This window comes from Mesoplodon densirostris, chromosome 5 (assembly GCF_025265405.1).
Source record: "Mesoplodon densirostris isolate mMesDen1 chromosome 5, mMesDen1 primary haplotype, whole genome shotgun sequence".
In the NCBI taxonomy this organism is placed as follows: Eukaryota; Metazoa; Chordata; class Mammalia; order Artiodactyla; family Ziphiidae; genus Mesoplodon; species Mesoplodon densirostris.
Window position 1 is genome coordinate 69,812,913 of NC_082665.1, and position 22,400 is coordinate 69,835,312.

Here is a 22,400-nt window from a genome sequence, read left to right on the forward strand (position 1 = left end):
GGGGGATTTCCCTTTTTTTTCTGCAGGTTCAGTTGTGCTTTTGGAAATGTTTTGTTACATGTTATCTGACATTAACAGGCATTTGTAGTAGGAGGACTGTTTTCTTCCACCATCTTCCCAGAATCAGGACTCTGTCATTAGTTTTAATAATACATTTCCTACAGTTTTAATTTTCACTAAACTTTTTCTGTATGTGTGTTATCTTTGGTGTGCTAGACTTTATATGTACACTATCTTATTAGCGCCTTTTGGAAAGTGTGTTTTATTTTAAGAAATCTGTTTCTTGGTTTATTAAATCACTTGAATGATAAATTCAAATAAGTTAATAAGTTTAAAAGAATTGTGGAAATTTTAATGGCTGTTAGTTACTAATAGAAGTGCTTTATAATCATTGTTAATTCTTTTTTCTCCCTAGATTCTCTGCCTTGTAAATGTTAGTCACAATGGTGTGAGTGAATCAGAATTGATGGAACTCTATCCTGAGCTATCCTGGGCTGTCTTGACCTCCCTTATTCACAGTTTACACAAAATGTGTTTGTTGACTTATGGTTGTGGTTTGCTCAAGTTTCAACATCTACAGGTAAATGTTATCTTAATAAGGTTTTTTCACTTATTGAAATGTCCACATATCATCGCATATGTATTATGCTATATAATACCACATCATTTGAAATATTTCAATTATAAGACAAAGTTGAAATCTCAAATTTGGCATTACAAAAATTTTTTCCAGTGATTTTAGGTTAGATACAAAATTTGGCTAATATTATTCTTATGAAGTAAGTACCTTTGTGAAATGGCTATTACTTTAAAAGGTAGTTTTTTCAATTTTATATTTCATTGAATTGCTGGTATATTATATATGTTTTAAGAACTTGGCTCTGTAAGTCACTCTGCTTCAGTTCACAGCCCAGCTCTTCACAGCTTAATGTAACCTTGGGCAAGTTCTCTGAGCCTTGGGCAGATGTTTGCAGCTTACCTCAGGGGTTGTAAAGATAATTAATTGAGGTGGTGAATAATTAATTGATCCTGGTGAGGTCCTAGACATGATGTCTAGCACATAGTAAAAAATGACTAATATAACTTTTTTTTCCCATATACTAGTTTGCATCTGCTAATACCAAACTCCCGATCCTTCCCTCCCCCACCCCCCTTCCCCTTGGAAGCCACAAATCTGTTTTCTGTGTCTGTGAATCTGTTTCTGTTTCACAGATATGTTCATTTTTGTCATATTTTAGATTCCACATACAGTATTTGTCTTTCTCTCTCTGACTTACTTCACTTAGTATGATAATCACTAGGTCCATCCATGCTGCAAATGGCATTATTTCATTCTTTTTCATGAATGTCCATCTGTCAATGGACATTTAGATTTTTTCCATGTCTTGGCTATTGTAAATAGTGCTATTGTGAACATAGGGGTACATATATCTTTTTGAATTATAGTTTTGTCTAGAAATATTCCTAGGAGTGAGATTGCTGGATCATATGATAATTCTATTTTTAGTTTTTTAAGGAATCTCCATACTGTTTTCTATAGTAGCTGCACCAACTTACATTCTCACCAACAGTGTAGGAGGGTTTCCTTTTCTCCACACCCCCTCCAGCATTTCTTATTTGTAGACTTTTTAATGATGGCCATCTGACTCGTGTGAGGTGGTACCTCATTGTAGATTGATTTGCATTTCTCTCATAATTAACGATGATGAGATAATTTCATGTGCCTATTGGCTATCTGTATGTCTTCTTTGGAGAAATGTCTATTTAGGTCTTCCACCCATTTTTTGATTCTGTTTTTTTGTTATTGAGTTGTATGAGCTGTTTGTATATTTTGGAAATTAAGCCCTTGTTGGTCACATCATTGGCAAATATTTTCTCCCAGTCTATAGGTTGTCTTTTTGGGTTTTTTATGGTTTTCTTTTCTGTACAGAAGCTTGTAGGTTTGATTAGGTCTTGTTTGTTTATTTTTGCTTTTATTTCTATTGCCTTGGGAGACTGACCTAAGAAAACATTGGTACGATTTATGTCAGAGAATGTCTTGCCTATGTTCTCTTCCAGGAGTTTTATGGTATCATGTCTTTTATATTTAAATCTTTAAGCCATTGTGAGTTTATTTTTGTGTATGGTGTGAGGGTGTGTTCTAACGTCACTGACTTACATTGTGGCTGTCCAACTTCTACAACACCACTTGCTGAAGAGACTGTCTTTTCCCCATTGTATGTTCTTGCCTCCTTTGTTGAAGATTAATTGACAGTGGGTGTCTGGGTTTATTTCTGGGCTCTCTATTCTGTTCCAATGATTCATATGTCTGTTTTTGTGCCAATACCATGCTTTTGATTGCTATAGCTTTGTAGTATTGTCTGATGTCTGGGAGGGTTTGTTCTTTTTCCTAAGGATTGCTTTGGCAATTCTGGGTCTTTTATGGTTCCATATACATTTTAGGATTACTTGTTCTAGTTCTTTGAAAAATGTCATGGGTAATTTGATTAGGATCACATTAAATCTGTAGATTGCTTTTGGTAATATGGCCATTTTAACAATATTAATTCTTCCAATCCAAGAGCATGGGATATCTTTCCATTTCTTTGAATCATCTTCAGTTTCCTTTATTAATGTTTTGTAGTTCTCAGCATAAAAGTCTTTCACTTCTTGGGTCAGGTTTATTCCTCCATATTTTATTTTTTTGGATGTGATTTTAAAAGGGATTGTTTTGGGTTTTTTTTTACATTCCCTTTCTGATGTTTCATTATTAGTGTAAAGAAATGCAATGGATTTCTGTATGTTAATCTTGTATCCTGCTACCTGACTGAATTTGTTCATCAGTTCTAGTAGTTTTTGTGTGGAGTCTTTAAGGTTTTCTATATGTAGTATCATGTCATCTGCATATAATGACAATTTTAACTCTACCCTACCAATTTAAATACCTTTTACTTTTTTTCTTGTCTGACTTCTGTGGCTAGGACTTCCAATAGTATGTTGAAGAGAAGTGGTGAGAGTGGTCATCCTTGTCTTTCAGGTTTTAGCGGGAGAGCTTTTGTCTTTTCACCATTGAGTATTATATTGGCTGTTGGTTTGTCATAAATAGCTTTTATTATGTTGAAATATGTTCCCTCTATACCCACTTTGGTAAGAGTTTTTATCATGATTCGATATTGAATTTTCTCAAATGCTTTTTCTGCATCTATTGAGATGATCATGTGATGTTTGTCTTTTCTTTTGTTGATGTGGTGTATCATATTGATTGATTTGCGTATGTTGAACCATCCTTGTGACCCTGGGATGAATCCAACTTGATTGTGGTATATGATCTTTTTTATGTGTTGTTGGATTCAGTTTGTTAATATTTTGTTGAGAATTTTTGCATCTATATTCATCAAAGATATTGACCTGTAATTTTCTTTTTTAGTAGTGTCTTTGTCTGGTTTTCATATCAGGGTGATGGTGGCTTCACAGAGTGTCTTTGGGAGTGTTCCTTCCTCTTCAGTCTTTTAGAAGAGTTTGAGAAGGATAGGTATAAGTTCTTCCTTGTACATTCAGTAGAATTCCCCTGTGAAGCCATCTGACCCTGGACTTTTGTTTGTAGGGAGTTTTTAAATTAAAGATTCTATTTCACTTCTAGTTACCAGTCTGTTCAAGTTACCTATTTCTTCTTGATTCAGTTTTAATGGGCTGTATGTTTCTAGAAAGTTGTCCATTTCTTCTAGGTTGTTGAATTTGTTGGCATGAATTGTTCATAGTATTCTCTTACGGCCTTGCAACAAAAAATATTAAACCCACACAGCCTACCCAGGGATGCTGCCATGTAAAAATAGCCCTCCAAGACCACAGTATATAATTGTTTCTCCTAAACTCATAGGGCAAGAGAAATATAAGTAAAATGAATCAGAGGAACCACTCCTAATTAAAAGATCAAGAGAATTCCTCTGAAAGAACAAACAATGAAACAGACCTCTTCAGTCTAATAGACACTGAGTTCAAAAAGGAGATAATGAAAATACTGAAGGAATTAAGAAGGACTATTGATAGAAATACAGACTACTGTAAAAAGGAACTAGAAACTATAGGGAAGAGCCAAGAAAAATTAGAAAATTCACTTGCTGAAATGAAAACTGAGCTAAAGACAATGAATAGCAGAATGAATAATGCAGAAGAATGAATAAGTGATCTGGAAGATAGAATAATGGAAATCACCCTATCAGAACAGCAGACAGAAAGCCAAATGAAAAAAAAAATGAAAGCAATATAAGAAACCTATGGGATAATATAAAGTGTGCCAATCTATGCATAATAGGGATCCCAGAAGTAGAAGAAAGAGAAAAGGGGATTGAAGAAATTATGGCTGAAAACTTCCCAAACCTAAAGAAGGAAAGAGATATCCAGGTTCAGGAAGCACAGAGGGTCCCAAACAAGATAAACCCAAACAGACCTACACCAAGACATATTATAATAAAAATGGCAAAAGTTAAACATAAAGAGAGGATTCTAAGGGCAGCAAGACTAAAACAAAGAGTTGATTACAAGGGAACCCCCATAAGGCTATCAGCTGATTTCTCTACAAGAGTGTTGCAAGCCAGAAGGGAGTGACAAGATATATTCAAAGTTCTGAAAGGGAAAAACCTGCAACCTAGGAAATTCCACCCACCAAGATTATCATTTACAATAGAAGGAGAGAGAAAGAATTTTTCAGACAAGCAAAAACTAAACCTATACTAAAGGAAATATTGAAAGATCTTATCTGAATAGAAAAGAAGTAAGAATCTAGGGAAGAGAAAACCACAATTGGAAAGTAAATCACTTAAAAAAGCCAGTACACAGATTAAAAAAAACAATTTCTGTGAGAGTGATGATTCACAGAATCACACATGAACCACAATGAACAGCAAAAGGACAAACATGAAGATGTAAAAGAGGACATCAGAATCATAAAATGTGGGAGAAGAGCATAAGAAAATGTAGATTTTTTTCTAGAATGTGTTTGAGCCTATGTAACTACCAGTCTAAGGCAAGTAGATATAGGAAGGGGTTAACGTACTTGAAAAACAGGGTAACTATAAATCAAAAACATACAATAGATTCACAAAAACCAAAAAGAAGAGAATGTAAGCATAATACAAAAGAAAACCATCAAACCATGAAAGGAAAAACAAAAAGAAAAAGAAAGAGACAAAGAAGAAATATAAAATCAATGGGAAAACAAGGTTTAAAATGGCAATAAATACATATCTATCAATAATTACCTCAGCTGTCAATGGACTAGATGCTCCAGTCAAAAGACACAGTGGCAGATTGGAGAAAAAAACAAGAGCTGACAATATGCTGCCTACATGAGACCCATTTTAGGGCAAAGGACACACATAGATTGAAAGTGAGAGGATGGAAAAAGATATTTCATGCAAATGGAAATAACAAGAAAGTGAGGTTGCAATACTCATATCAGACAAAATAGACTTTAAAACAAAGGCTATAAAGAAAGATAAAGAAGGACACTATATAATGATATAAGGATCAATACAAGGAGAGGATATTACACTCATCAACATATATGCACCCAATATAGGAGCACCCAAATACATAAAATAAATACTAACAGACATAACAGGAGAAACTGATGAGAATACAATAATGGTAGGAGATTTTAACACCCTACTCACATCAATGGACAGATCTTTGAGACAGAAAATCAATAAGGCAACAGATATTCTAAATGATTCAACAGAACAGTTAGACTTAATTGATATTTTCAAGACATTACAGCCCAAATAAAGCAGAATACACATTCTTTTCAAGTGCACATGGAACATTCTCTAGGATTGACCACATATTAGGGCACAAAACAAGTCTCAACAAATTTAAAAGTATAGAAATTGAGAGACTGCCAGAAGCAGAGAGGAGCAGACACATTTCAGGAGACCACATAATCTCCTGAATTCCAGCAAAGCAGAGTAAGTGCCAGCTCTCTTCAGCTCCTGGATTAGGCCCTGAGGCTGCAGAGAAAACTCAGAATAAAAATGGAGAAAGTGACATTTCAGGCTGAAAGTACTAGACACCTCCAGGAAGTAGAGAAGGTAAAAGAAACCCAGGGAGAAGAACCGCCCTCAGACCAGTGTGTTAAACCTTGGAGCAACCATGAGATTAGGAGTTTCCTACAAGAATGGGAACTCCTTGAAGGTGAAGAGTTAAAGAAGAATTATCACTTAGCATCAAGAATAATTGCCAGGCATCTCAAGCAAAGGGGCATAAATAAGAGCAGGAGAAAATGTCTCCAGATGCTAATAAACATGCAGGACTTATACTGGACCATTCATGAAGCCAACCAGAGACCAAGGAGTGAACCCTTGCCATGTCCTTATGGAGAGGCCCTTCACAGGATCCTAGAACACAGAGGGGAGAACAAGGACTTCTCAGAAGTGGCTGATGTCCCACCACCTGAGTACCAGCCCCCTGCGTGTGCCATCCCTGACTGCTTTGAGGAGCTGCTGTGGGCTCCCCCACATAATCTACATAGAGGATCCTCAGGTACCCAGATGGGAGCCCTGGAACATGAACCTTCCACAGTCAAGTCCATGCCTGTTTCCTGCATTTTTCTCCCTACACCCTGGCCCCCAGCAACAGTGGTCAACTCTCTGACACTGAGTCAGATTGAGAACTTACAGCTGGAACCTGAATCCCAGTTTGATTCAAAGGACAGACAATGGACTAGCACAATTCTATACACTCATGACTTCTTTTTTCCTAACCCAATGTAATGAGGAAAAAAAATGTGAAAATAAATGACTGTGACCCTCAAAAAAAAAAAAAAAAAAAAAAAAAAAAAAATAAATAAAAGTATAGAAATTATTTCAAGCATCTTTTCTGACCACAATGTCATGAAACTAGAAATCAACCACAGAAAAAGAAATGAGAAAAAAAAAAAACAATTACATGGAGACTAAGCAACATACTACTGAAAAACCAGTGGGTCAATGATGAAATCAATGAAGAAATTTAAAAATACCTTGAGGCAAATGACAATGAAAACACAACCATACCAAATCTATGGGATGCAGCAAAAGCAGTTCTTAGAGGGAAGTTCATAGAGATAAGAAAAATCTCAAATAAACAACCTAACCCACCACCTAAAAGAATTAGAAATAGAACAAACAAAACCTAAAGTCAGCAGAAGGAAGGAGATAATAAAGATCAGAGAGGAAATAAATAAAATAGAGATTTAAAAAACAATAGAAAAAAATCAATAATACCAAGAACTGGTTCTTTGAAAGGGTAAACAAAATTGACAAACCTCGGGACTTCCCTGGTGGCACAGTGGTTAAGAATCCACCTGCCAATGCAGGGGACACAGATTTAAGCCCTGGTGCGGGGAGATCCCACGTGCCGCAGAGCAACTAAGCCCCTGTGCCACAGTGACTGAGCCTGCACTCTAGAGCCCGTGAGCCACAACTACTGAGCCCACATGCCACAACTACTGAAGCCTGTGTACCTAGAACCCGTGCTCCACAACAAGAGAAGCCACCGCAGTGAGAAGCCCACACACCGCCACGAAGAGTAGCCCCCACTCACCACAACTAGAGAAAGCCCGCGTGCAGCAACGAACACCCATGCAGCCAAAAATATAAATAAGTAAGTAAGTAAGTAAGTAAGTAAGTAAGTAAGTTTAAAACATTGGCAAACCTCTGGCCAGAGTCACCAAGAAGAAAAGAGAGAAGACCCAAATAAACAAAACAAGAACTGAAAGAGGGGAAATCACAACAAATACCACAGAAATACCAATATAATTCTTATCATCTGCAATGCCATGGTTGATTTATACATGTAAACAAATATAAATGAAGTCTTTCATTTGAGTATGCTGTGTTATATATGCAGGTGTGGAATGTTTGTAATTTCACAGGCTTATCTTTCTCCTTTATTGTATATCACTTAAATATAATTTGCTCTTTTTAGTACTTTTGCAAAACACATTTCAGATTTTTAATGTATTCACCAGAAGTTTGAATTGAATTATATTTTGAGTTCTTACAGGAATTCTCATGTCAGTTTATCACATAAATATATACCAAATTTTAAAGTATTCTAATGCTCTTTCTATTATACAACTATAAAATTGAAATAATTGTAAATTTCTTTTTACAAATTCATTGTTAGATTGTACAGTGACTTACAGAAAATAGACTAATGTTTTTTCTTTTTGTCCATAGGCTTGGGAAACAGTGAGACTAGAGTACATGGAAGGTCCCACCATTATTTCTTCATATAGGCAAAAGCTAACCAACCATTTCACCATGCAGCTAAGGTATTGTAAATGTCCATGTTGTTTTTCTGTAGCTTCTGCAACACGCTCTACCTCCGTGTACTTATTTCTCTTTCTTGCGTAACTTAATGTATAAAAATTTCCTTATTATTTTAAAAGGTTAAGTCCTCTCCTATTCTGTTAATGCCAAAAGAACAAAAGATGTTTATGTAAGTCAGTCTTTTAATATTATGCTGAAGATTTAAACTTAAGTGATATCAATGAAGGATCATTTTATTATTTTTATTTTATTCTAGTTAAATAGTTTAAGTAGTTTAAAAATATGTGTGTGTCTGTTTATATCTGTGTGTGTATATTTGGGTCTATTGATTTTTTTTAATAGTTCAATTTTAGGAAAATAAACTTTAGTTTGGTCAGTGGTCCTGACCACTTTATTTTCATAGTTAGATTGGTCGAGTTTCTGATTTTGACCTAGTTTTCTCAGCATTAGTTTATACTCAGAGTCAGGGATATATCTCAAATGTCTCTCTCCTCCTTTAGCATTTGTCTGTAGCCTTTTGAAGTGATCTCATTGTAGCAATGTATTATTGAATGTTGTCCCGTCTCTTCTAATAGTCAGGACCGAGTGACTTGGAGGAGTGCAGATGAACTGCCTTGGCTATTCCAGCAGCAGGGAAGTAAACAGAAGCTGCACGATTGCCTTCTTAACCTCTTTGTGTCTCAAAACCTGTATAAAAGGTAAGAAACTTATTTGTAGGACACCTTTTCCCAGGAAAAACAGATTTAAACAGTTCTTCAGTGTAACAAAGAAAAATGGCATTCTTCATTTAAAAGTTAGTCCAGTTTCAGTGGTAACTGAAGTATAAAACAGTGTGGGAGAAATTTTAATACCGTTTGCAAATTGCCAAGACATCTACTTTTTCCAAGACGTAAACAAGAAAGATAGAGTATTGCAGTTTTTCATAAAATCAGACCTGGAATACTCTTGAGATAGCTTTGTATCTTAATCTTTCACTGAAGCAGGTTTAAATCCAGACCACCCAGAGAGGCAGTTAATGACGTCTGCCTCTCAGGGTATTCAAATATTTCAAAGTATAGTCTTCAAAACAGACTCTGGGCTCTACAGAGAATCTGACTGGTGTCAGAATTTAAAGAAAGGATTACCCTTTTTCATAAATGTCTTTTTTTTTTAAGTTTTTATTTTGTCTTTTTGGCTGTGCCCTATGGCATGTGGGATCTTGTTTCCCCAACTAGGGATTGAACCCTTGCCCCCTGCGGTGGAAGCACTGAGTCTTAACCACTGGACCACCAGGGAAGTCCTTCATAAATGTCTTATTGTCTCTCCTGGTGTGTTTGAATTTGCCTCCGGCAGAACCACATTTTTATGAGACAACCTGCTGACCTCTAAGCCCTACGAGGGGGTTTTTCTGTCTCACCTGGAAATTTACTCACTTCTCATAATTTAGAGGCATAATTTGTTTTGCTTTAGAGAACTCTCTCAAATTTCTTTGTTGCACCTTATAGATTATTCTGATCTCCATCCCAGTTTTTCATGATTTCATTTGAAATCAGATTCATCCTTTTAGTCTACCAGCTCTCCCATCCTACTTAATACCATCAATAGATGAATAAGCTTACTTTTATCATTCAATTCCTTGATGAAAATACAAAGCAGATATTCTGACAGTTTGCCTGTGTTTCATTAATTTCTTCTGTTCTGATTTCTATCATTTAAAAATATTTTTGGGTGAACTCAGCAGCTGACTGCATATCATGAAATGTCTAAACAGGATTATGATAGGTTTCCATTGGTGAGTAACCATAATGATATTAATGGTAGCAGCCAACACTATGGAGTACTTGCTACAGGCCATAATCTCCTTACAGTAACACCTGAGGCAGGTGGTGTCGGGTGTGCCCCTTCTGCAGATGAGGATGATGAGGTGTAAGAGAGCACACAGCTAGGCTGCTGTGGACTCAGATGGCAGTCCCAGTCTACACCCTTACTTCACTACACTGGACTAGCCTACTAATAAACTATCAATAGCTTGATACGAATTGTGGCATCTTCACTCAATAGTGGGGTTTAAAGTTTCTTTTTCATTAAATTACTGTTGTTTGTTGCAACAGAGGACACTTTGCTGAGTTGCTGAGTTACTGGCAGTTTGTTGGCAAAGACAAAAGCGCGATGGCAGCAGAATACTTTGATTCATTGAAGCAGTATGAGAAAAACTGTGAAGGCGAGGAGAGCATGATTTGCTTAGCTGACCTTTATGAAACCCTGGGGCGATTTCTCAAGGATCTAGGCCTTCTCAGTCAGGTAACTTCAACAGGGAGTTAGAGACTGTGTGGGTTTTCATGTTTACTCTTCTCTCCTTCCTAGGAGTTAATGCAGCTTTTATTTGTTGTGCTAATCAGATCTTACAGCATTTCACTCACTTTAATTGGCCTTTAACCTTTTTCTTCCCCCAGGCTGTGGTGCCTTTGCAGAGGTCTCTAGAAATTCGAGAAACAGCTTTAGATCCAGATCACCCACAAGTAGCTCAGTCCCTCCACCAACTAGCGAGTGTGTATGTGCAGTGGAAGAAGTTTGGCAATGCTGAACAACTATATAAACAGGCATTGGAAATCTCAGAAAATGCCTATGGTGCGGACCATCCACATATTGCTCGCGAACTTGAAGCACTTGCAACTTTGTACCAGAAACAAAATAAGTAAGATTTCAATTGGTAATTCTCTGGTTTTATGACAGGGAGTTACAGTTCTTAATGTACTTATGTGGGAGGCTTTGTTTCGTGGCTGTGTATTTTTCCATATCCCATATTTTCCTTATCCTATATTCTTTTGAATCCACCATGTTCAAATATTATTCTTGGTCTGGGGGGTGAACAAAAAATTAGAACTACAAGATTCATCTCTATTTCAAGATGTGCAAAGGATAGAGCATGGGCTTTGGAGTCATATAGTTAGGTTTGAAACCAGGCTTCTTCGCTAACTCTAATATTGAGTGTACTACTAATACAGGGGGCAGCAAACTGTTGCCCACATGCCAAGTCCAGAAGGTCCCCTGTTTGGGACGTAGAGTTGTAGTGTAACACAGCCACATTTTTTTCATTTACATATTGTCTGTGGTTGTTTCCATGCTTCAACAGCAGTTTTGTAGTTGCAACAGAGACCATGGGACCCACAAAGCCTAAAATGTTTACTATCTAGCCCTTTACAGAAGAAGTTTGCTGATCCCTAGTATAATAAGCCCTCCGAATGATATCTCTTCCTCTATCTGAAATCATTTGTTTTGCTCAATCAGAAGTGATACATATTGGAATTTTTTCTTTTAACCAGAAGTATTGTTTCACACAGATTTTGTGTGATTTTCACATTTCTATTTGACAAAAAATTAACCTGTGTGGAAGCTGATATAGCAAACTAAAGTTTTGGATTTTCATTTAGTTAGATCACCCTTTAGAGATTCAAAATGAGTTTAATCAGTTAAAAACAGTTAAATGTCAGCTACTTAGGGGACTAGATTTGTTTTGTTAGATTTTGTTTTATGAAAGTTTTTGTTAAAGATTTTAAATTCCATATGACTATCACTTCTAGAAATAATGCTGTATTTAATTAGCCAAAAAAACTTTACACTGGTGGTTTCATTTCACTGAAGTATGACACTTTGGACATATGTTTCTTTCATTTGACTTTTTTTTTTTTTTTTAAGATATGAACAAGCTGAACATTTTAGAAAAAAATCTTTTAAAATTCGTCAGAAAGCTACAAGGAGAAAAGGCAACTTGGTAATGCAGATTTCTTTTGTGTTGTGTTTTGAACAAAAAGGAAAAGAACATCTCTGAATATCATAATGTAGATGCATAAACCTCACATATTTAAGAACTTTAGATTTTAAAGTGACTTCTACGGAAGTACTGATTAACATTTTCTTATTTATAATACATGTTTAAATATTAGTATCACTGAGAAGTACAAATTAGTAGACTTTTAAAAAATGGAACTATGGGGCTTCCCTGGTGGCGCAGTGGTTGAGAGTCCGCCTGCCGATGCAGGGGACACGGGTTCGTGCCCCGATCCCGGAAGATCCCACATGCCGCGGAGCGGCTGGTCCCGCGAGCCATGGCCGCGGAGCCTGTGTGTCCGGAGCCTGTGCTCCGCAACAGGAGAGGCCACAGCAGTGAGAGGCCCGCGTACAGCAAAAAAAAAAAAAAAAAAAAAAAAAAAAAAATGGAACTATGTATTGTGATAATCGTTTTACACTACATACATATCATCATGTTTTACACTTTAAACTTACACAATGTTATATGTCAATTATATCTCAATAAATCTGGGGAATTTTTTTTTTTAAAGTAGAACTATTCAGTTAATTTAAAGTTAATTAAGATTTTAGAAGATGGACTTAAAAGCTGTTTCAATTCTTTAAAGGGTTGGAAAACAGAATAAAAGAAACTTAGTAAACATTTTATGTTAGATTCAAATGCCAAGAAATTATTGCCCTTGAGTGCAAAAAATTTTTCATTTTTCTAAGCTGCTAATAAAATCTAAATACAGCATATTTGTTTGTTTTAACTTAAAATGCTATGTGCAATTTTTTAAATTGAAATATATTTGACATCTAACATTGTGTAAATTTAAGATGTACAATATGCATATCTGATGAATTTATATATTGTAATATGATTATTACCATAGCATTAGCTAACACCTCTATCACATCACATAATTATCATTTCTTTTTTGTGGTGGGAATAATTAAGATCTAGTCTCTTAGCAAGTCTGATGATTTTAATACAGTATTTTTGCTTACATTCGCTATGCTGTACATTTGAGCTCCAGGACTTATTTGTCTTCTAGTTACAAGTGCTATGTGCAGTTTTAAGTACCCGATATTTAAATGTTTAGTAATAGGGTTAATAAATATATACATGTTAATTCTGTTTCCTAATCTTCTTGAAGCACTTTGGGATTCAGTTCATTTTGCTAAAATAATCTCATAATTATTTTCACAAAATAGTTTTTTAATGAATTTAAGAATGTGATGCTACATGGAAGTATATATATTTTCATAAATCATTAGATTAATTCAGTATGATACTTAAGGTAATTGTAATCTACTTTAAAGGGAAAAAAAGGAGAAAGGATTTTTTCAGAACCTTAGTATATTGCTTCAGAATCAAAGATAGCACTTACTTGGTGATTGTTGTGAATTTCTTGTGTTTGCTGCAGTATGGATTTGCCCTTTTACGTAGACGGGCCCTACAGTTAGAAGAGCTCACGTTAGGTAAGGATACACCTGACAATGCTCGGACCCTCAATGAACTGGGTGTGCTCTACTATCTTCAGAACAACCTGGAGTGAGTACCATGGTGTTAATAATGAAAACAGGTATCAATTTTGTCTCTTAGATACAAAGCTGTTTTACATTTCTATCAAGCTAAGCTAGAAAAAAATTGATAGAAACCATGCCAAATTTCATGTATGATATGTTATAAACATGGCCACACTTAACAAGGACCATGACATTTTCTTTACTGTTTCCTTTCACATTGTTTCTTTAGTAACTAAAAAGTTATTCTCTAGCTTTCCTAGTATGTTTTATATGTTTATGAAAAGTGAGTTTGTGTAGATATTGTACATAAGATCTCATATAAGAACAGACTTGGGACTAAAGAATGTAGATGGCTGCTAGTTTTATTCTTCAGTTTATTTGAGCATAAAGACTCACAAAGGCATTAATATTTATGACAAAGAGGTGTTTTTGGACTTCTTTTTATGTCAGAAAAATATAACAAATTTGACACTTTGGATACCAGAAGTACACAACAAATATTTAGCCCACTTCACAAAGGGTTCTTTTATTAAAAATTAATTAGTACTACAAAGGGAGAAAGAAAGAATACCAAAATGTTTTGAGTTTGGCCTAGTAATTTTTAAAGATATAAAAAATTTGTTTTGGAAACTATTTATGGGTTTGTCTTTTAGAAGTGAAGTGGAGAATTGAGACAATTGTCCAGATACTTTAGGCTTTCACACTATCAGGAAAGCATTTTTAGTTTTTGGAAAAGGGCAGGAAGAGATGAGGGGGTGAGAAAGAGGGGGAGAGGATTTTGAGCTGAATCCTTTATTTTAACTATCTTGGATTTAAGAATAAAAGTGCTTCAGTTCTCCACCTAACTATGGCTAGGGATTCTCACTTCTAGAGAATAAATTGTTTAAACCATTTGTGGCTTTCGTTCATAGAACAGCTGACCAGTTTCTGAAGCGTTCCTTGGAGATGAGGGAGCGAGTTCTAGGACCAGATCACCCTGACTGTGCCCAGTCTTTGAATAATCTGGCGGCTCTATGCAATGAAAAGAAACAGTATGATAAAGCAGAAGAACTGTATGAAAGAGCCTTAGACATTCGGAGACGAGCATTAGCTCCTGATCACCCTTCTTTGGCTTATACAGTGAAGCATCTTGCAGTCTTGTATAAGAAAATGGTAAGTAATCCTTGGCATGCCTACATGTGTTTTATAATATGCCAATTAAGCCATAATTGTTATTAGCAAAATAATTTATCTTCTGATGGATAGATTATTTCTATGAGCTTTTAAATCATAGTGACTTAATTTTTTAACAAGTAGCTGAGTAGAACATTTAAAAATATTATTTCATCAAAGATGACACAAACAGATGGAGAGATATACCATGTACTTGGATGGGAAGAATCAATACTGTGAAAATGACTGTACTACCCAAAGCAATCTACAGATTCAATGCAATCCCTATCAAATTACCAATGGCATTTTTCACAGAATTAGAATAAAAAATTTTACAATTTGTATGGAGACACAAAGGACCCTGAATAACCAAAGCAATCTTGAGAAAGAAAACCAGAGCTGGAGAAATCAGGCTCCCTGACTTCAGCTACAGTAATCGGGACAGTATGATACTGCCACAAAAACAGAAATATAGATCAATGGAACAGAATAGAAAACCCAGAGATAAACCTACACACCTACGGTCACCTAATCTATGACAAAGGAGGCAAGAATATACAATGGAGAAAAGACAGCCTCTTCAATAAGTGGTGCTGGGAAAACTGGACAGCTACATGTAAAAGAATGAAATTAGAACACTCCCTTACACCATACACAAAAAGAAACTCAAAATGGATTAAAGACCTAAATGTAAGGCCAGACACTATAGAACTCTTAGAGGAAAACATAGTCAGAACATTCTTTGACGTAAATCGCAGCAAGATCTTTTATGACCCACCTCCTAGATTAATGAAAATAAAAACAAAAATAAGCAAATTGGACCTGGTTAAACTTAAAAGCTTTTGCACAGCAAAGGAAACCATAAAAAAACAAAAAGACAACCCTCAGAATGGAAGAAAATATTTGCAAACAAAGCAAGTGACAAGGGATTAATCTCCAAAATATACAGATAGCTCATGCAGCTCAATAACAAAAAAACAAACAACCCAATCAAAAAATGGACAGAAGACCTAAATAGACATTTCTCCAAAGAAGCCATACAGATGGCCAACAAGCACATGAAAAGATGCTCAACATCACTAATTATTACAGAAATGCATATCACAACTACAATGAGGCATCACCTCACACAGGTCAGAATGGCCATCATCAAAGAATCTACAAACAACAAATGCTGGAGAGGGTGTGGAGAAAAGGGAACCCTCTTGCACTGTTGGTGAGAATGTAAATTGATACAGCCTCTATGGAGAACAGTATGGAGGTTCCTTAAAAAACTAAAAAGACAACTACCATATGACCCAGCAATCCCACTCCTGGGCATATCTCCAGAGCAAACCATAATTCAAAAGGAGGCATGCACCCCGATGTTCATTGCAGCACTATTTACAATAGCCAGGACACAGAAGCAACCTAAATGCCCATCAACAGAGGAATGGGTAAAAAAGATGTGGTACATATATACAATGGAATATTACTCAGCCATAAAAAAGAATGAAATAGTGCCATTTGTAGAGATGTGGATGGACCTAGAGATTGTCATACAGAGTGAAGTAAGTTGGAAAGAGAAAAACAAATATCGTATTATACCGCTTTTATGGGGAATCTAGAAAAATGGTACAGATGAACTTACTGGCAAAGCAGAAATAGAGGCACAGATGTAGAGAATAAACTTATGGTTACCAAGGGGGGAAGGGGAAGGTGGGACAAATTGGGAGATTGGGATTGACATATATACACTACTATGTATAAAATAGGTAACTAATGAGAACCTACTGTTTAGCATAGGGAACCCTACTGAGTGATCTGTGGTGACCTAAATGGGAAGGAAGTCTAAAAAAGAGGGGATATATGTATATGTATAACTGATTCACTTTGCTGTACAGCAGAAACTAACACAACATTGTAAAGCAACTATACTCCAATAAAAATTAATTTAAAAAAATAAATAAAAATATTATTTCAGACTTAACTGGTTTGGTTTTTAAAAATACATTCTAAATACAAATGCATTTGTCAGCACTCTAATTAGAACTTATTCTTCTATTACATTTCAGAAGTTCTAAAATTCAACCAGGATTAGGTTTGCTATGTTAAGCTACCAGAAACATATCAAATCACCCAATTGTTAGGGCTGAAGGAGGAGTCTCTTGTAGCTGGTTAAATGACCATTTTAATTTCATTCTTTCTTTTCTTTGCTTGCAATTAAATGTAACCATTCTTTACCATAGGGTTCTAGCCTGAGTGATATTTGGAGTGTTTATAGCTGTTCTCAAAAAAAAAAAAAAAAAAAAAAAAAAAAAGAGAAGAAAGAGAAGCAGAGAAGTCTGCTTTCATTTAGCACAGTTACAGAGTTAGACTGTATTTAGACTTTGTTTGTGGGACCCTTGCTGGTCCTCCTGGTAGTGAAGTTGATGTTTTAGTATGAAGGATCCATAGTTGCTATTTCTGCCTAACTTTCAAGTAAAAAAGAAAGAATAATCTGGAAAGGATTTGGTGGAAAACAAGTTTTTTTTTTTTGATGCTATCTCTAAATTATATATAGTAGCAACATACTTTTTACTTCATCAGAAATAGTAATAATGGATGATCCTAAAGGACTTTCTGAGTTATCAAAGAAAATGTTTTCATATTCAATGTAGCTGTACTTACATGTTCTATTAGATGTCAGTTATCTATAAACTTAACCATTAAACTGGGAGGAAATGCTTCTGAACTTTTTTCCTCAAAATTACTTTTTAATATAAAATTGTATTTATGGAACAAGCTCTGATCAGAAAGTATTTATTGCTTTAATATTTTTGTTAGATTTCACTTTTGTTTTTTAGGGGAAACTTGACAAAGCTGTACCTTTGTATGAGCTGGCTGTTGAAATCCGGCAGAAATCCTTTGGCCCAAAGCACCCTAGTGTAGCTACTGCCTTGGTGAACTTAGCTGTTCTTTATAGCCAAATGGTAAGTTCCCACACTGTAATTCTTTATAAGTGAATGGTTTTACCATATGAAATATAGGTAAACATGTATTAGATATGGCGCAGTAAAAATAATTAAAGGACATTTAAGGTTATCTACTAATGTTCCCTTTAATACTTGAGAAATTATTGAAGTTATATTTGTCCCCTCCTCTTAGTGTAAAACACTGAGTGTTTAGTTCATTGTGCTTAGTTTTTTTTAAATTCTGGAGACTCCCTACATCTCTATATCTAATATTGTTCTTAAGCTCTATCATTTGCCTGTGATGAGTGAAAAACAGGTATGGTACCCTGTGGGCAAAAACAGGTTTGTGCTTATATAATTGGATTAATGTCATTGGTTACCAAGCCGAGTCTAAAACTGAAGTTTCTGACTTTTTATTATACTGCTTCTCCCATTATTATTCCTAAATTAATCTGTTTATCCACATCTTGTAGGAGGATACTAACTTTTTTAAAGTGCTTACCCAAGTAGCTTAGTCTAGAATACCTTAATAGTAATTTCAGAAATGCAGTGTGTTCAAGTGAGCATTGTTTCTTTTTTAATAAGAAAAAACACATTGAGGCCTTGCCGTTATATGAAAGAGCATTAAAGATATATGAGGACAGCCTGGGTCGGATGCATCCTCGAGTTGGAGAAACATTAAAAAATTTAGCTGTGCTTAGGTAAGAATTTTTCACTTTCCTCATGCAGCCAAAATCCCTTTTAAAACATCTTTGACTCATCATAGAGCACCACAAAATATTTATTGCTGATATGCTTTTTATTGTAGTGGGAGGGGTTGTTTTGGGTTGATCTATATACTTCAAGAGATACTGAAGTAATATCCAGAGTGGAATGAAGGTGACATGATCTATTTTGTAGAGGAGTATATCACAGCAAATAGAGAAGGACAGTTTACATTTGCAGCTAACTGGCTCTAGGGTAATCTGGGCAATTTGCTGTCCTCACAGCTGATTTACCATTAAGTACGTGTTGATTTTTGCGTTATGTTTATCTCAGGATACTAAATTCCCTTAGCAGTTTCACTGCATCCATTACAACATAGTCTTAATGGTGCCCCTATGAGACACTTAACAGCACAAGACAGAAAGGAGAAGAGTTTGGGTATTCTGTTTTATTGGTCTGCCTGAATGAATGCACTGGAGAAAAAGAGCAATTATTAACAACTTGTTTTTCTGTATCCTATAAGATCATCTAGAATTGTTAAAAGGTTATATTCTCATTTTGAGAATTTTTTTTGTCTCAAAGCTATGAAGAAGGGGATTTCGAAAAAGCTGCTGAACTATACAGAAGGGCAATGGAAATAAAAGAAGCAGAAACGTCTCTTTTGGGTGGAAAAGCTCCTTCCCGACATTCATCAAGTGGAGATACGGTTAGCTTAAAAACAACCCATTCTCCTAATGTTTTCCTTCATCAAGGACAAAGGTAATACCAGCAACTGCAATTCATTGCAAATGCAACTTAGGATAAAATAATTAAGAAACATTTGGAACATTAGAATTTAAAACTTATAAAAATAGTTTTTAAGAAAACTTATTTTGTGTGATTTAACTGATATTTGTATGAAATTGTATTGGACTACATTGAAGTTTGAGTCATGATTGTTTTTATTTTAGTTCTTTAAAAGAATTAATTTTCCTATTGTGTGGGAACCAAGGATGTAGAAACATTAGAATCCTAAGATGACACGAAGAGTTGATCATGGAGAGTAGACTGGTCTCTGTTCTACGAGAGCTGTCAAAGCAGCTAAGACAAGCGGTTCAAGAATTCCGTGATTCTTCTCCTCTCGTTACTTTAGCCTCATCATTCCTCATCTTGCTTTTCAGCAGCAGTCTGGCCCAGTTCTCTACCTCAAAGAAAAGTTTCAAGGAGTAAAGGGATAATGTTGACGAAAAGTATGAATTGTTTTCTGTAAAATGAACTAGTAATAGGAATCTCTGCTACATCTTTTTTATTCTACCTTTTCATTCAGCAGATTGGGCCAAGCCCTCTGCTTTCTGTGCTGTCTACACTGTATATTGTTTTTACTGTGTAGAATGTACCTGCACAATCTGAAGTCATTAATGCAGTAACAGGTCAAGCTCTTTGGCATTCTTTGACCTTTCCCAAAATATGGACATGACCTTCTTTCTTAAATGGCCTAAATCTATGTCTTCATTTATCTTGGACTCAAATTAGTTGGCCATTTTATACTGAAGATTAAATATTTTTATAGATTTTATAAATATTGCCAATTTGGGATAATGTTTTGTACCATTTATGTATTTATATATAAATAAAATCTTCAACTTTAATACTTGTAAGATTCCAACATGTATTAATTGTAAAGGTGAAAGATGTAATAACCATATTTCACTGTTTTAGAATAAAAGTGGAATTTCAAGTTTTTTCCCACTCCAGTTTATATTGGGTTGGCCAAAAGTTTCATTCGTTTTTTTCCGTAAGATGGATCTAATAGCACTTAGTGGTCTTTAACTTCATTTGTAACAACGTTGTTAGATTGTATGTGACAGCTATCATATCAGTATGCATTTTAAAAAAGATTTATCAAAATTGGTTAATTTTTGTGTAGCCATTTTAATATTGAAGATGGAAGAAAAAAAGCAACATTTTCAGCATATTATGCTTTATTATTTCAAGAAAGGTAAAAACACAACCAAAACGCAAAAAGGACTTGTGCAGTGTATGGAGAAGATGCTGTGACTGTTTGAACGTGTCAAAGTAATTTGCAAAGTTTCATGCTGGAGATTTGTCAGTGGACTATGCTCCACGGTTGGGTAGACCAGTTGAAGTTGATAGGGATCAAATCGAGACATTAACTGAGAACAATCAATCACATTATACCACGCAGGAGATAGCCAATATACTCAAAATATCCAAATCAAGCACTGAAAATCATTTGCACCAGCTTGGTTATGTTAATTGCTTTGATGTTTAGGTGCCACATAAGTTAAGTGAAAAAAACCTTCTTGACCATATTTTCGCATGTGATTCTCTACTTAAACATAATGAAAACGTTCCTTTTTTTTTTTTTTTTTTTTTTTTTGCGGTACGCGGGCCTCTCACTGCTGTGGCCTCTCCCGTTGCGGAGCACAGGCTCCGGACGCGCAGGCTGAGTGGCCATGGCTCAAAGGCCCAGCCGCTCCGCGGCATGTGGGATCTTCCCGGACCGGGACACGAACCCGTGTCCCCTGCATCGGCAGGCAGACTCTCAACCACTGCGCCACCAGGGAAGCCCGAAAACGTTCCATTTTTAAAACAAATTGTGACAGGCGATGAAAAGTGGATACTGTACAATAACGTGGAATGGAAGAGATTGTGGGGCAAGTGTAATGAACCACCACCAACCAAACCAAAGGCCAATCTTTATCCAAAGAAGGTGATGTTGTGTACATGGTGGGATTGGAAGGGAGTTCTCTATTATGAGCTCCTTCCAGAAAACGAAACAATTAATTCCAACAAGTACTACTCCCAGTTAGACCAGCTGAAAGCAGCACTCCATCAAAAGCGTCCAGAATTAGTCAACAGAAAACACATTATCTTCCATGAGAATAACGCAAGACTGCATGTTTCTTTGATGACCAGGCAAAAACTGTTATAGCTTGGCTTGGAAGTTCTGATTCATCCACCGTATTCGCCAGACATTGCACCTTCGGATTTCCATTTATTTCAGTCTTTAAAAAATTCTCATAATGGAAAAAAATTTCAATTCCCTGGAAGACTGTAGAAGGCACCTGGAACAGTTCTTTCCTCAAAAACATAAAAAGTTTTGGGAAGATGGAATTATGAAGTTGCCTGAAAAACGGGAGAAGGTAGTGGAACAAAAGGGTGAATACGTTCAATAAAGTTCTTGGTGAAAATGAAAAATGTGTATTTTTTTATAATACAAGAGGATTATATTTATATAATTAAGAAAAATGTTGAACATTACAAAAAAGACTAGAATGTTGTCAGTATTCACTGAGTAGTTTCCTGAACTTGAGCTTCAGTGACTCCGTAGGATTTTGGTTAATGTTCTCTAAGGCTTGGCTACTCAAGGTGGTCTGTGAACCAGGATCATCAGCGCCACATGGGAGCTAATTAATTCAGACAGCCTCTCCCCAGATTCTTATGCACATATGTTTGAGAAACAAACAGTGGTCTAATTCTAAGGCACTAGAGTGGTGACTTAAAAGAAATGAGGTAGGACCTTACAAAATGAGCATCATTCTTCCCCCTTCTGGGAGAAATTCAAGAGGGAAAAAAGAAGATAAATATAACCAAAACACATCTTTCTGGTTATGGCCAGCTGTGAAAGGCACAAAGTAATTGAATTCACAAATACACCAGCTGTGAAAGGCACAAAGTAACTGAATTCAAATATACCAGACATTGATTTTAGAATTAATCTTTTAGAGTTTAAAATTTGATTATTTAGTGGTATAAGAAATTTAACACACTGTAAGTAATATATTAAATATAAATGCCTTAAACTTTAGGAAATAATTTGAGATTAATATTTTAGAAGAACCCTGGAAAAAGGAAAAACTAGCAAAAGAATAATATGCATTTTTTTCTTTGTTCCTATAAAATTTGGACTTGAAAAATATACAAAAAGTGAAAACATATTATTCAAAGTGACTTTATGGTAAGTTTGTTGGGGGATGATGACTACTTCAAAAGGTTTAAGTTTAAATATAATTTTTAAGAC

General features: G+C 35.5%; 2 protein-coding genes across 4 annotated transcripts in view; both read left to right on the plus strand.

Moving 5' to 3' along the window:
* Positions 1 to 19,900, plus strand: part of NPHP3 (nephrocystin 3) — a 44,170-nt gene extending 24,270 nt beyond the window's left edge. The window contains exons 17-28 of one of the 3 annotated variants that reach the window (XM_060099014.1): positions 416 to 580; positions 8,196 to 8,290; positions 8,864 to 8,986; positions 10,379 to 10,568; positions 10,721 to 10,962; positions 11,964 to 12,039; positions 13,484 to 13,611; positions 14,498 to 14,738; positions 17,564 to 17,689; positions 18,257 to 18,372; positions 18,959 to 19,135; positions 19,327 to 19,900. In XM_060099014.1, coding sequence (XP_059954997.1) covers positions 416 to 580; positions 8,196 to 8,290; positions 8,864 to 8,986; positions 10,379 to 10,568; positions 10,721 to 10,962; positions 11,964 to 12,039; positions 13,484 to 13,611; positions 14,498 to 14,738; positions 17,564 to 17,689; positions 18,257 to 18,372; positions 18,959 to 19,135; positions 19,327 to 19,396 — 1,749 coding nt within the window. In that variant the 3' untranslated portion in view covers positions 19,397 to 19,900. Of the gene's footprint in view, positions 1 to 415; positions 581 to 8,195; positions 8,291 to 8,863; positions 8,987 to 10,378; positions 10,569 to 10,720; positions 10,963 to 11,963; positions 12,040 to 13,483; positions 13,612 to 14,497; positions 14,739 to 17,563; positions 17,690 to 18,256; positions 18,373 to 18,958; positions 19,293 to 19,326 lie in introns of those variants that run through there. The other 2 variants (XM_060099015.1, XM_060099016.1) reach the window with 2 other exon arrangements.
* On the plus strand, positions 5,895 to 6,746 carry LOC132491028 (putative uncharacterized protein MSANTD5). The gene has a single exon (XM_060099841.1). The coding sequence runs from the start codon at positions 6,009 to 6,011 to the stop codon at positions 6,744 to 6,746; it is 738 nt and encodes a 245-aa protein (XP_059955824.1). The 5' UTR covers positions 5,895 to 6,008.
* Positions 19,901 to 22,400: the final 2,500 nt, after the last annotated feature.

What these genes read in the sequence shown, in the direction of transcription:
- LOC132491028 (XM_060099841.1), top strand. Translation starts at nt 6,009, where the DNA reads ATGGAGAAAGTGACATTTCAGGCTGAAAGTACTAGACACCTCCAGGAA.